The 15561-nt window shown below is 39.9% G+C and overlaps 1 protein-coding gene across 1 annotated transcript in view; it reads left to right on the top strand.

Annotated features, from left to right (window-relative positions):
* LOC121877283 (titin-like) overlaps positions 1 to 15561 on the top strand; it is an 83515-nt gene that overhangs the window by 41895 nt on the left and 26059 nt on the right. Inside the window, exons 10-17 of the mRNA XM_042382960.1 lie at positions 1387 to 1571; positions 4672 to 4820; positions 5109 to 5342; positions 7522 to 7738; positions 10147 to 10339; positions 11171 to 11328; positions 13005 to 13259; positions 13640 to 13745. Of these exons, the coding sequence (XP_042238894.1) occupies positions 1387 to 1571; positions 4672 to 4820; positions 5109 to 5342; positions 7522 to 7738; positions 10147 to 10339; positions 11171 to 11328; positions 13005 to 13259; positions 13640 to 13745 (1497 nt within the window). The remainder of the gene's footprint in view (positions 1 to 1386; positions 1572 to 4671; positions 4821 to 5108; positions 5343 to 7521; positions 7739 to 10146; positions 10340 to 11170; positions 11329 to 13004; positions 13260 to 13639; positions 13746 to 15561) is intronic.

The raw sequence follows: 15561 nt of genomic DNA, 5'->3' as shown, positions 1-15561 counted from the left end.
AATTGTTAAAAGACTAACGCTGAATAACTGATGTAAATTACATTCAGGGGAGGCAGGAGGGGTACACAAACACCAGGTGATCCCTGGACCAAAGTTATCACGGATCCCGGGGCTTGAGTGTCGTCCCTCAGCCTGTCAGACAGTGGACCAAACTAACTTTCCTTAGACAAAGCTGATGTGATCCACAGTTTTAGTCCCGAAGGTGATGCGCAAACTGGTCCGGGGAAATCAGATTTAGTGCTGGAGTGAATTAAGTGAACTGGTCGTACCTGTCTAGTTTGAGAAAAAAGTCTGTAAATTAGTGAAGTTTACCTTTTCTATTATACTCTTTTAGTAACGCTGTCCAGTTTTCCTTTGATGTTAACCTTTTATGGGTACTCTGAATGAAAATATTAATCCTGGGACACTGTAATTTTGTGTGACAGTGACTATGTGACAGTGACCCCCATTAGTAATGACCCTGGATGTCACTGACCATGTGTGACAGTGACACCGAGTGACAGTGACTATACCCAGTGGCAGTGATCTCCTCTTTACCAGTTCCCGAGGAGAGTAATTCAACTCGAGCAGATAGGTTCAAACTTTGTCCCCGTAAATGTAAATAAGGCGATGTACCCAGACCACCAGCGCGTCTGTGTAGAGTGAACGTCGAAAGTAAAGATGTGTATCGCGAATAAGAAAGGATTACACCTCACATCTAATATAACATCACCTTTATAAATTCCACCATGAAATATATAATTTTAATTTTTAATATATAACTATTCTGTCGGGCTTTTATATCATTATATAACATTATTTTTTACATTTTATACATATCTAAGTAATGTTATTGTTCTCGGAAAGTTATGGCATGTTACGATAACACACAAACCTGAAAACTGGTCTTGGTGCGGATTCATGCCTCAAGCATTTTACGCAAGAGAAAGATTTCACGGTGTGTGTATGTTATGCCGCATCGCCTTGTCCTGTTTATGGTGTTGAATGTCACATTCACATGAAAAAGAAAAAGCTTTTGACAATTTAAATCACCCTTGTCAGGGAAAGTGTTTGTCTTGGGGAGGAAGTCGACCAGTTGCGTCATCACCAACGATCTGTTTTGAAACTGAATCCTTTTAGAGTATGAAGACTGGTCGCCTATGGTGTACGAAGTGTTTTAACTCCGGGAAACAAATGCCTACCTCATTTTAAAGAAGGATCACGGAAAACGTGGAATAGGAAGAGAGACAGAAAGCCTGTGCGGGGACGCTATCTAACACTCCATTAAAAGAAAATCACTAGAAGAAAATACCTGTTTAGACTACGAAAGCTACTAACTTCTTCAGCTCGAAGATAATTAATTTTAAAGGCAGTGGGAGAAGTATTCACTGTGTTCCCCTCCCCCAGGTACCAGGACGGTCGGCAGGTGAACGTGGCGGGGTCCTCAGAGAAGTACGGCAACGGTAACGTGGACCACCCGTCTCTCCTCATCAAGAACAGCTCGGCGGCAGACATGGGCGAGTACACCTGCCGGGTCTCCAACTCTGTCGGCGCCTCCGAAGTCACAAACAACGCCTTTGTCAGCGTGCAGTGTAAGTCGCTGCCTGTGCTAGACCGACTTCGATGGTCACAACTAGCAATATTTAAGAGCTACAATATCTTAATGCTTAAACTTGCTCGATTTTTGTTTGTTTGGTATTCTTGCAGTAATGGGTCAGTAATTTCAGTACTTTGTAATGCAATAAATAGCTAACATCCATTGCATAAAAATGAAGCATGATAAAAGTTTTAGCTAAAGTAGATTTTTGCTTTGTTTAATCATCACTACATAAGCGCCAGGATTAACATATTATATCATCATCACATTAGGTAATGTACTGTATGTACAGTAATGGTGTCCCACCTGAATAACGAGGCAATTTTTCCTTTGGCTAAATTGCTGGAAATATACAATATGTCCACATTTACGCGTTGTTAAAGTCAGTCAATATAATTATCCGTTGTTAGGTAAAGCGTGGAGGGAGATAAAGTATGGTTTTATCCCATTTATTTTCAACTTATTTTTGTGTGTACTGTACAGTATATTTATGTCATATCTCATATTCGTGTCTGGTCAACAGCTCGATGTGGTCACATCTGATGTCACATCATGATGTGCAATTGACAGATCTACAGGACTCATCGTTTCTGGAATATATGATATAATTATTCTTTTCAAATTAGGAACATATGATTCTTGACTTCACGCATTATGGTGTGTGGTGGGGGTGGTGGTTGTTGAGATGGTTGTGATGTGGGGATAGTGGTAGTGGAGGTGTCTCGTTGAAAAGACTACAGGTACAGCAGACATGATGATTCTTACTTCCTGAACGGCTGATAGAAACTACAATATGCTCTATAAAATGTTCTTTACCTTTTTTTTTTCATTTATATATACCTCAAGTAAACATTGTGAACACTAATAAAGCGTCAAGTGGATACCTTTAGGATTATCGGAGAGCCATATATGTATCAAGTTGACCATGGAAGCACTGAAGAACCAACACTATAGTTTATTTTTTATTGATATCCAAAATAAGCACCGCCTACAGACGTGTCGTTTGGGATTGGTGATTTAACAGTACGCCTAGTGGAAGCAACTTTTAGTCAACCTAGAGCACTTCATTATCTATTTGATTTTTAACTGAAGTTTAGCAAAAATTATATCGTTAATGTATCATCATCATGCCAGATAATGTAGCTATCAAATAAATGAATAAAAATGGACTTTTATTCCATACGAAGAATACAGAAATCAATAAAATAAAAATCAGTACTAGAGCTGGCAAGAGGAGTTTGCGTAAAAAAGGCAACTCAGTGGTGCTTTCATTTTAAGGATCTTATGGACTACAACGTAATTACAAGATGACAGATACTTCCAGTTTATCGAAATTATAATTATATCAATCGGGTTGTTGCACCGTAGCTTATTAAAAGTACATTATGGAAAATAACATATATTTTGTTTTACCAAATTTACTTGATTTATCTTAATTAGTAGTTAGATTTGTTATAAACTAAGAAAATATAAATATTGATTGGTATCTATTACATACGGCAGGATACAAAGTTTAGTTGCCAAGCGCTGCTTCAAGAGCAATTTTCAAGACTTAAATTATTATAACAAAACATTTACTAATAATTTTTACGTTCATAAACTGTATTGTACAATCTTATTAAAGAAATACTTTTTTCCCTTCCGTATCGTGATACACCAAGAACTATAGAGACGAAATTTCACTATCAACGTATACTGTATATACCATTACATAACTGTCACGGAGCAGGCCCACAACGGCCTACACAATCAGATGTCATCACCTTAATTGATCGAGCAAAGAGGATGGCGACATAAAAGTTATTTTTTTCTTGTCAGGTTAATTTTGGTGTTTTATGAATATGATTATATCTGCTCGTGATTAGGAGACATCTGTTACAACCTTTTTGAATTCATCCTACAGTACAATGAAGATTCTGAACAACCGAAATAAGAATTCAGTTACGTCCATCGAGTTGCCAAGTCGTACCATTAAGTTTATTATTTCCTATAATGACATTTTGCCTACTCTGCATGTACTGTACTGTAGGCTACACACACACACACACACCCTGCCACCCTGTTCACACGTAGAGTCCAAGGTTCGATTCCCGACTAGTGAGGTATTGTTTGTGTATGGAAGTTCGCTTGCTTTATGGACTGATGATATATATATATATATATATATATATATATATATATATATATATATATATATATATATATATATATATATATATATATATATATATATATATATATATATATATATATATATATATATATATATATATATATATATATATATATATATATATATATATATATATATATATATATATATATATATAATGTGTGTGTGTGTGTGTGTGTGTGTGCGCGTGTATGTGGAGAGACTGCTAGGCAAAACATTAATCTCCTAGCAGCTGTATCATTCGTCCTCAGATCGACTTGGCTGTTGAGGGACAAGTGGGTGATCATTTTGACTCAGAACTCATGAGATCGTAGGCTTTTGTGTCCAATGAATCACAAGCCAATACCAGAATGAAGGGTGATGCTTATTTTGGATATCAATAAAAAATGGGTTCATACAAAGGAGTGTTAGTTACAAGACTAGCGAGATTATCCGAAAACTATATATTGCGCTTGTGAGACCTCATTTGGATACGCAGTTCAGTTCTGGTCATCTTACTACAGAATGGATATGGAAACCCTAGAAAGAATTCAGAGGGGAATGATTAGACTAGACTATTCCCGGGCATTAGGAACCTTGAGGACAGAGACAGGTTAAAGCATCCTAACTTGCACTCCCTCGAGAGACGTAGAGTGATGAGCGATACGATCGAGGTGTATAAAATGTAAGTCAAGGCTAAACAAATGTGATATAATAAAGGTACTCAAACTATCCAACCAGGAGCGAACTCGTGACACTGGTTTTAAATTAGCTGGATAGCTTCAAACATAGGTTGGATGGATATATGAACGACGGGACTGCCCAGTATGGGCCAATAGGCCCTCTGCAGTTTCCTCCATTTCTTACGTTCATATGTTCTTATATTTTTAAAGTATTGCAAAAGCGCCGATCTAGACACTAACACTACCCTCCTCTTGCACAGACCGGCCGCTGGTGCAGGTGGTGATGGACCCGATGGAACCTGTGTCCGAGGAGGACCGAGTTAATGTCACTCTTAACTGTGACGTGGTGCGAGCCAACCCAGAGTACTTGGTGCGCGTCCGCTGGTACCTGGACGGTGAGCTACTGAAGGTGAGTGTGTGCCGTCTCGTGGGAGGGACTTGGCTATATGTTAGGTCTTACAATGTGTCTTATCCACCAAGAATGTAATTATGATGTTATGTAGTGTTTTTATTTGTAATATTGTGTTCTTATTGGTATAATTGTGTACATATTTATTTTATAACGCAGTGAACTTTATATTTTGATGAGAACATTACACTTTTGATTATATTTATCCCAGCAGTACTTGTTACTCTTAGCCTCTTCATCTTTCTATTCATTCTCATTTATCATTCACGTGTGCCTCTCCTTCACTAGGAACTACCGGAGTGTGACGGCAACTCGACCATGTATGACACCAACTCGGAGCTTTGTAACATTGATCCCTCCAAGCTACTCCTTGAAAACGTCTTCAAAGACTTCCATGGAAACTACTCGTGTGAGGGCATGAACGATGCTGGCTGGGGCACCAGGTCAAACGAGGCCGAGTTGATCGTCCACTATCCTCCCGGCCAGGCCTCCATTTCCTACGAGCCACCAATGGTTGTTAAGGTCTGTCAAACGTGTTCTTTTAACTTAAGAACATAAGAACATAAGAAATAAGGAGTCTGCAATAGGCCGGTTGGCCTGTGCATGGCAGCTCCTGGCGAGAGTTACTACCACTCTCCATCATCCATGAATCTATCTAGCCTCCTATTAAAACTTACCAGAGTTCCAGCACTTACTACAAAGTTGCTAAGCTTGTTCCACTCGTCCACCACCCTATTTGTGAACCAGTTCCTTCCTATCTCCCTCCTAAATCTAAACTTATCCAACTTAAATCCGTTGCTACTAGTCCTATCCTGCTCGGATATTATAAGAACTTTATCTATATCCCCTTTATTGATTCCTTTCATCCACTTAAATACTTCTATCATATGTCCCCGCACTCGTCGTCTTTCTGGGGAATGCAAGTTTAGTATCTTTAACCTATCTTGATATGGAAGGTTTCTAAGTCCCGGAATCATTTTCGTCATTCTTCGCTACACCGACTCCAGTGAATTGATATCCATTCTATAATAAGGGCACCAGAACTGAACCGCATAATCAATGTGCGGCCTGACTAGCGCAAGATATAGTTGCAATAAGACCTCTGCACTCTTATTACTTACACTTCTAGATATAAAACCTAATACTCTGTTTGCCTTATTTCGAACATTAACGCACTGTTTTCTAAGCCGTAGGTCCGGGCTTACAAGTACCCCTAAGTCTCTTTCACAAGTCGACTTCTCTAGGTTGATGTTGCTCAGGCTGTATACATTATAAGTATTTGTTCTTCCAATATTAAGTACGCTGCACTTGCTGGTGTTGAATTTCATTTGCCATTTTTCAGGCCACCCCTGCAGTTTATTTAGATCCTCCTGTAATGCATTTGCATCCTGCCCTGAATTAATTTGCCGCCCTATTTTGGTGTCATCCGCAAACTTGTTTATGTCACTGCTGATCCCAGTATCTAGATCGTTTATGTAAATTATGAACAAGAGTGAGCCTAATACTGACCCCTGGGGAACCCCACTGGTTACACAGCCCCACTCAGATTTAACACCATCTACGCTGGCCCTCTGCGTTCTATCGGTGAGCCAAGATTTTATCCAATTTAAAACTTTCCCCTCGATACCATGAGCCTTAACTTTTCTCAGAAGCCTCTGGTGCGGTACTCTGTCAAATGCTTTGCTAAAGTCTAAGTAAATAACATCGTAGTTTTCGTCGTTATCTACTACCTCGAAAACTTTCCTAAAAAACGTCAGTAGATTTGTTAGACAAGATTTCCCCTTTGTAAACCCATGTTGAGAGTCGTAGATTAATTTGCTTTTCTCTAAATGCGATCGGATGCTATCTGCTATAATTGCTTCAAGAAATTTCCCCACTACTGACGTCAAACTGATCGGCCGGTAATTTGACGCTGATGCTCTGTCTCCCCTTCTCAATATGGGTACTACATTTGCCTGTTTCCACTTAAGTTTCTGTTTATTGAGATTGAGACTTGGTTTCGATTCTGGGGTCATGCAGGGGACTTTACTATAAATTTTAATGTTAACTTTCAACCTAAAATATCTGCATAACTTTTTTTCTCAAAATTTGAAATATCTTATCTGCTTCGCCTTTTGGGGCGATCCAGTATATATATATATATATATATATATATATATATATATATATATATATATATATATATATATATATATATATATATATATATATATATATACCACCTAGATCATATATATATATATATATATATATATATATATATATATATATATATATATATATATATATATATATATATGGTAAACTGTATTTTATCAGTAGCGTTACGACTAATTCAGTTCCCACTGAGTAACATTCACAAGTTCTCTCATTTTCTTTACCCAAATTCTAGGTCTTTTTTTTTTATTTGTTTCAATAAATTCTTTTAGTTTTAAAATGTGTATCGAACCAGGTTTCACTTAAAGAGATTATAGATTATAAAATGGCTGACAGGTGGTTACTGGAAAAGTAGAGGGATTCTCGTGTGATACATCTTTTTTTTTTCTTAATCAAGAGGCCAATAAATCAGTATTGATGTTCTTAACATTCTACAGTTACTCTACTGTAGAGTCACAAAACATCATCTGTACTGAGAAGTTCATCTCGAAAATTCTTACTTTTATACACAATTGCTATACACAATTTTTCCTTCCTTCATCAGGGTCTCTCCCTGGAGTTGACATGCAACGTGGAGGACGCAGGCCGACCCGCCGCCACCACCTTCAGATGGTACCGCGGGTCCCACCTGGTGCCTGATGAAACTACGGCCACCTGGACTATCAACCCCGTGTCTCTCGAGACCGAAGATAACTTCACCTGCGTCCCAGTCAACATTGAGGGAGAAGGAGAGAGAGCTACAGCTAAGATTGAAGTTCTGGGTGAGTATTCATTGATGTGTGTGTTTTAATAATAATAATAATTAACGGTTTATTGAAAGAGCTTGGCAGCCAGAAGGCTGAAAATATACAGTTACATATTTGGGGAATGGGTTACGAATTACAAATAATATACAAGTAACATAAGTGATACAAATAAGATATATAATAACTAGATGGGGAAAAGCTCAAACTACAGTGTGTGTGTGTGTGTGTGTGTGTGTGTGTGTGTGTGTGTGTGTGTGTGTGTGTGTGTGTGTAATGATTTTCCGTCTATTAACGTTGTAAAGATTAAAAACCTTTACTTTGGTAGTATCGGCATATTTTCTGTCATTCATTTAACGCACACACACACACAAACCATATATATATATATATATATATATATATATATATATATATATATATATATATATATATATATATATATATATATATATATATATATATATATATATATATATATATATATATATGACAGAACGTTATATTGGGAGGAAGTGAATAGGACGAGGAAGCCGAGAGGAAGCATGTGGGGAAAAAGAGGAAGCGAGAAAAAGATTGGGAGAATAATTTGACCAAATGCTGAATATAACAGGTGAAGGAGAGACAGGTTGTCTTTTTTGGAACGGGGAGGAGCAAAAAGTGTAAAACCGATAGAAAGGGGGTTAAACGGGAAGAGGTGAAACAGGCTGTAAGCAATTTGGGAATGTTAGGCATCAGTTGTAGATGGAAACGTCGGAAAAATGATACAGAAAGAGGGTGAAAAGGTGCTGAAATACCAGACAAGAATTTATGGGTCATGTATGCCAAGGGGAATAATACCCTTGCATAAAGGGAAACGATATCAACTGAAGCTAAGACACCCCCTCTTACTTGAAGATTAGCCACATTGACAATACCTGGGGGGGGGGTAGGTTAAGTTTAGTGTTAGGGTGGTTAATCTTCAGGTGAAATAGTCTGGGGTGACTAATTTTTAGGTGATCAGGGAAAGGTTATAAGAACTGATTGTAAAATCTGTTGAAGAATAAGTTTGTTAATTGTAACTAGGAAGATACATGGCAGTTATCATCGAGAATATTGTGGCTCGTACGAAGGAGTGTGTGATAGATGAAGAATAGTGTGGCTTACAAATAAGAGGAACGGGAAGATTTGAAAATGAAAGGATCATCAGACAATGGATCAATTAGGGTTAGAAGGTTAGCTCGGATGGTGTGGGTATATAGAGATCATAAATAACAAGAGGTTGGAAAAATGACGTGTAGGATGAAAAGGGAAGGCCAAGAAGGAAGTGGGAAGGATAGGTAGGTTGAATAAGGTACTGGCTAGGAAGAGAATGTGCATCGAGGAAGCAGCTGTGTGCGTGCTAGGTGGGAGAGCATGTGTTAGTGTGGTTTATGGGTATGGTGGTGGTGGTGGTGGTGACGGTGGTGGTGAATCAGATGGAGATTTTGTGGTCACCTTTAGGAAGGAGAACACTATAGTAGAACATAGCAGTTAGAGAGAGATTGAATGACGAGAAAGCCTGCATGTTGGTCTTGATTCTGACTAAACGTGAGAGAAACAGTTTGCAAGAGAATAATACAGTTAATTTTAATTTCCTCTAATCTCATACCTTACTCAGCGCCTTTAGTGTTCACTGAATTATAATTGTTGATGAAGACAGGCAATTTCATTCTTTATAACCCCGTAATTAGCTTATTAAGATCCTAGACTTAACCTGTAATTAACCGTCCCTGAAAAATACTGGTAATTACCTGTCCTAGGTGTAATTATCACAAGTCACATTGTTCGTCGAAGCTTCATATTTCATTTTGCTCTCCCCTAATTAGCATGGCCTCCCTCGTAAACATTTCACAAGAACAGCCCTCACTAGAAGAACCATCTGTAATTACCTACTGGGTCATAAAACAAGAGTATACTGTATAGTAAAACACTAGGGATTGCCTGGGTGCAGTTGTACGGTAGAACACTGTCGTTTAAGTGGGTTTACTGTATTTGTTCTAGCGATTAGGTGGGTGTACCTTGGAACACGAGCGATTAGGTGGGTGTACCTTGGAACAATAGCGATTAGGTGGGTGTACCTTGGAACACACTAGCGATTAGGTGGGTGTACCTTGGAACACTAGCGATTAGGTGGGTGTACCTTGGAATAATAGCGATTAGGTGGGTGTACCTTGGAACACTAGCGATTAGGTGGGTGTACCTTGGAACAATAGCGATTAGGTGGGTGTACCTTGGAACACTAGCGATTAGGTGGGTGTACCTTGGAACACTAGCGATTAGGTGGGTGTACCTTGGAACACTAGCAATTAGATGGGTGTACCTTGGAACATTGACGATTTGCAGGGCATAAATGAACAAAGTAGCTAGCTGTGATTAATTGTGCATTGCTCTCCCCCTTGCTACAGCTGCACCCGTGTTCATCGACCGCCTCCCACCTTACCACGGAGCACTCATGAACTCGGCGGAGGTGTCGCTCTCCTGTCGGGTGGAGTGCTCGCCCTTCTGCTCCGTCGAATGGTTCAAGGACGACCTCATGCTGCTCAACGACACCCACTACAAAGTTAGCACCAGCCGAATGCCCCCTGATCCCTCCTCCGGGTAGGTGCTGCTGCTGACCCTTTCGCACTGTCCATGTTTGACACAATATGTGTAATGTCTTCTTGTCTTTTTTTTCTCTTCATTACATATGTGTGTCCGAATATAGTATTTTTCCATGGGTTTTGTGTGAAACTAATTATTTTGAAATACTTCCAGAGCCGCCCATGATATGTTTACACACTGCTTCTATGAGCTTTATATTATAAAAATTTAATTTTCTGAAACGTGTGTAGAAATAAAGTGAATTACTGGAACTGAACGAGATCAGGTTTTACCATATATTAATAGCTATTTGGGCGCGGTGGCTGAGTGGATACAGCGCTCGTCTCTTGTCCTAAGGTCGTTGGTTCGCGTCCAAGGCACCTCCAGCCCACCCAGCTGTGACTGAGTACCTAACTTTACAATTGGAGAAGTAAAGGAGGTCAAGTTCAGTGCCGTCCTCACTTCATTATTGTGTATCCAAGGCTTTGTGTTCATTGTATTGTATGTACACAGACTTTCAGTCCGTAAGTGTTCACGTGTTTACTGTAGGATACGTAAACTATTATTTGTTTAAGTTATTACGTGACCTTCTGCCTTTACCTACTGCCTTGTGTCTGGCAGTATGGTACACCTGTGTTTTGTCTGACAGAACGGTACACATTTGTCTACTTATAGAGGCAGTACACGTGTTAACCCAAGGGGGATAGACATGTCCACTTGCCAGGGTGGGTAACACATGTTTCCATGCCAGGGTGGTACAGATGTGTGTGTTACAACCAACACCTAAGGTTCAGTTAGTGTATCTTGCCACTCAATGAGTCATCTAAGAGTGTGTGTGTTCTCCTACAGGGACCTGCAGAGCGCCATGTCGGTGCTGACGTGGCAAATGGACCGCTGGCCTAACGGTGTGCTGGACAGGGTCCAAGACAACGCCAACTACACTTGCACCTCCACCTCCAACATGGCCGGGCCCGGGGTCACCTCTCACACCTACTTCAGGGTTGAGTGTGAGTATAGTTAATTAACCCATTAAGTTATCTGCCTTAACCTCTTCATTACGATGACTTAGGCTATGTCCCATGTGCGAGCATCCTGCGGCATCGAGCGACCAGGGCGTAGACGCTTGACATACTTTCCACAGCAATCTGTGTCCCACTTGCCAACGTCTTGCCAGCGTAAGCATGCCGTCTACGCATCACAGAGGAAGATGGAAGTACGCGACTTTCACCATCTCTACAAGGAACTTCGCCACGATCCAAAGAATTTTCACGAGCACCCCAGAATGTATTCTGATTGTGGACGAGGCCTACCCACGCTGTGTATATTTGTTGAAACCCTATCCTAGGAATGCTCTGAACAAAGAAAAAATAATTTATCATTACAGTTTGTCACGTGCAAGGCGTGTTGTAGAGTTTGTATTTGGAATTTGTACAAGTAAATGGAGAATTTTAAATATAGTTATTGAAACAAAGGTAGATACTGCTGTTGACATTGTAAAGTGTGCTACACTTTTTCCATAATATCATCATTGACACAGAGGGTCTGGACACAGACTCATACGCAATTCATAACCCAAGGCTATGTCCCATGTGTGAGCATTCTGCGGCATCGGGCGACCATGGCGTAGATGCGCTACCTACTTTCTAAAGAGACCTGTGTCCCACCTGCCAGCGTCTTGTCAGCGTAAACATGCCGTCTACGCAGCGCTACTTCCATCCTCCTCTGGTATATGGGATATTTTTTTCCTGGGTACCTCTGCACGTACCATACATTGGAAAAATTCATTATTATCTAAAACTATCAGCCAACGTCTGTGATGCGTAGACGTCATGTTTATGCTGGCAAGACGCAGGCAGGTAGGACACAGGTCGCTTTGGAATGTAGGTCGCGCGTCTACGCCTTGGTCGCTCGATGCCACAGGATGCTCACACGTGGGATATAGCCTTACAGTAGGCCTCTTTCACACGAGCGTTTTTTTTTTATATTAAGTCTACCTTTTCCTTGAAGATGACGTTGTAATCAGAGTTAATTGTATTAGTTGGTCGATGGATTCTGGATAAACTGTAGCTTGATTTAATAGAATGCGAGGAAAGCTATGTAGTATGTGGCCGTGCTACTGTAAGTTTGCTGGTGTTAGTCAAAAGGCTTGGAAATGTCCCACTAAATGATTGAGGATTTATTCATTAAGCTTAATTTGTGTGTAAACAATCTAATTACATGCAATATAAACTGAAGGACCAGTTTTGTATGAAACTTCGTAAAAAGGTCAGATGTTAACCAGGTAATAACTGATTAAAAATATGTGGTAACAGTTCAGAGTTGAGAACATTAGTCAAGATCAAATTTCAGAAGCAAGCAGGGAGAGGAGAAGCAAGAAGGGGGAAGCAGGCAAGGGGAGGGAAAGCAGGCAGGGTAGGGGAAGCAGGTAGTGGGAGGGGGAGCAGTTAGGGGGAAGGGAAGCAGACAGGGTGGTGGGAAGTAGGCTGGGGGAGTGGAAAGCAGACAGGGGGAGGGGAAGCAGGCAAGGGAAGGGGAGGCAATTAGGAGAAGTTGTCTTGTAATTGGAACTTTTTTGGTTGAAGTTTGTCACACATTTTGAGCTTAAACTTCTGTACCAAACATTGTGATTTAATCAACAATAAGGTAATGTATACCCTGGCTGATGGTCTCGTCTCCGCCACAGACCCACCGGAGGAGATCTTGGTGTCTGACTCCTACATACAAGTAGTGGAGGGTGAAGTGCCTCCGAAGATAGAGTGTCGTGCCTCCAGCTACCCCGAGGCTACATATGTATGGCTGCACGGCGAGCACACCGTGGCTAAGGGCGCCGTGCTAAACCTGGATCACCCCATCGAGAGGCACCGTGCTGGCGACTACGAGTGTATCGCCCAGAACCGCCACGGCAAGATGACCTCCACCACCACCTTCGACATCTTGTGTGAGTTAATACTAACTAGTTATATATAAGTTATGATGTCCTATTTGAGAGATAAAATAATAAAATCATGAATTAAAACTTTGATCCAATGTAAATATTATCATTGATGCTTATTTAACTTTGTTATTACAAAACAAGCAAGCGTACCGGTCTTTAACGTCTGAATTAAAATCAGTTAATTTTGTGTTTAATAAAATATTTAGAACATGAGCAAACGGTTATTGAAACATCTGAAGCTTGTTTTATCACGGTCTTTTATTGAGGAAGACTCATCAATCCTTGCAAATGTTGACAACTCAATCAGCACTGTAGATAGAATCCTTTAACATTTTCACGATGGCTTATGAATATAATGGTCTCGTGTGTTTGTATCACGACAGTCAAGCCGGAGTGTAAGATCGACCGCCAGGACGGAGGAAGCGGAGAGGACGCCCACATCCTGCTCATTTGTCGTGCAGCAGCCAACCCAGAGGAGGTGGTCTTCAGGTGGGTCATACCTGGGTGTCAACTGAGGGAAGGGGCTTTTGTTGATCACAGAAACACACATGACGCATTTATTCATTTATTAATTTTTTGAAGTAAGTAATATTTGTTTAATGTTACGCCACAATTTTGATGAAACGGTTAATGTAGAGGCTTACAACAGGTACATTTCCTGAATACCTTGTGGGTTCAAGTTACCTTTGATGGTATTTGTTAACTGGAACGTGTCGTGAAGCGTGGGCAGGACTGCGGTGACCTGTGTACACTATAGTTTTACCAGTATTAATGGCCTTCTCTTGACATCGTTTTCATAACAAGTTTAATATAGGCCCTACAGTAAAAAAAAAAACGAGAACGTATATGACTATTAGAAAAAAATGTAAAACAAAGTAAATCAGACCTTAGAAAAGCAATTTAGTGAACGTTACACGATGGATTATAAACGAAGTTGAAAGAAACTGAAAAGAAATTCTGAAAATGTACTTAATGGGGCTCAAAGTGCCTCTAAGAGCAAATAACCTGATTATAGTTTTAATGTTGCTGTCTAAACACCTTCATAGACAGAGGTGACACACGTTCTGCGGTGTGTTAGACAGAGTATAGGTAATAGTGTGTGAAGGTGATCACGAGCACGCATATTAGAGAAATGGCGCCTCCTGTAGATTGAACCCATGCTTATTTCACCTGATTATACCTGGTAATTAAACATCATAATGGTTTGGTTAGATTAAGCTAGGTTAGGTTATGTCAGGTTATGTCCGGTAATGTGAGGTTATGTTAGCATTAGCTTGGTTGATCTTTAGTGAAATAAGTTGGGGAGTATTCTTCACGCGATCGGAGATATTTTATGTAAAGTGAAGTCGAGTACAAACCCAAGGAGAGATGGATAACATGAGGCAATACATCGTTGTTGTCTTTTGTAACGTTTGTATAACTGAACAATGGAGTCCGGCATTAAACGACTACATACAGGCAATAACTGCTTCGTTGTTGAAAGGGCAAATTGCAAAGAATATAACACAGTTCATGTCCTAAATGGTAGCAGGGAGGGAGCTTCGATAGATACGTTATAGGTAAGAAATAAATAAAACATTGGCAGTTTTTCAGTACACCTGACTTTCGTATGTGAAACTTAAATGCAGATGGACAATGTATTCATAAATTTCCAAGACAATAAATATGGTGAAGCAAATATAGAAAAAGTGAAAACTTCATTAAATTGTATCATTATTGACATGCAAGACCAGAGTGATGACGTTGCTGAAAGAGTGGAAAGTTCAAGGTGGAGTGACCTGAGGAATAATTAGTCACGGGTGGCCTTTTGACGTCATTTTCCGTATTAATGTTGAATGTTGAGGAACATCTTGATTGACGCTTGATATAAAATGAGAGGATGAAAGAGAAAGAGGGAAGATATATTCGTAAGCAAAAAATAATAGAAATTGAGAATAAACCAGGATAGTAACAATGAGAAAAAAACTGTTTGAAGAAATACATCTCAACTATTACGTGGATGAATACACAATTAACGTGAGAATTAATTGAATGTATTCATAATAGTGGATTAAATATACATAACCCACGACGCCGACGCTTCACACTGCATTTTCGGGTAAATTTTGGCAAAGGGGAGGGTGAAAATACGTCAGGTTGAGTGGTGAAGATTGACTTGCTGATATACTCTAGGGCGCTAGGCTGCCACGTTTCATTATGGATTGTGGGGCCTCTAAACCCCGTCGCCTTTGTTAGACTAGACACAAAAGCGTTCACCTACAAGCTTGCCGCCCCGTTCTCCACTTCAAAGGTGAAACGCATTCTC

This window comes from Homarus americanus, unplaced genomic scaffold (genome assembly GCF_018991925.1).
Source record: "Homarus americanus isolate GMGI-L3 unplaced genomic scaffold, GMGI_Hamer_2.0 scaffold367, whole genome shotgun sequence".
NCBI lineage: Eukaryota > Metazoa > Arthropoda > Malacostraca > Decapoda > Nephropidae > Homarus > Homarus americanus.
Note: the sequence above shows the minus strand (reverse complement) of the source record. Positions and strands in the feature narration are given on the sequence as shown.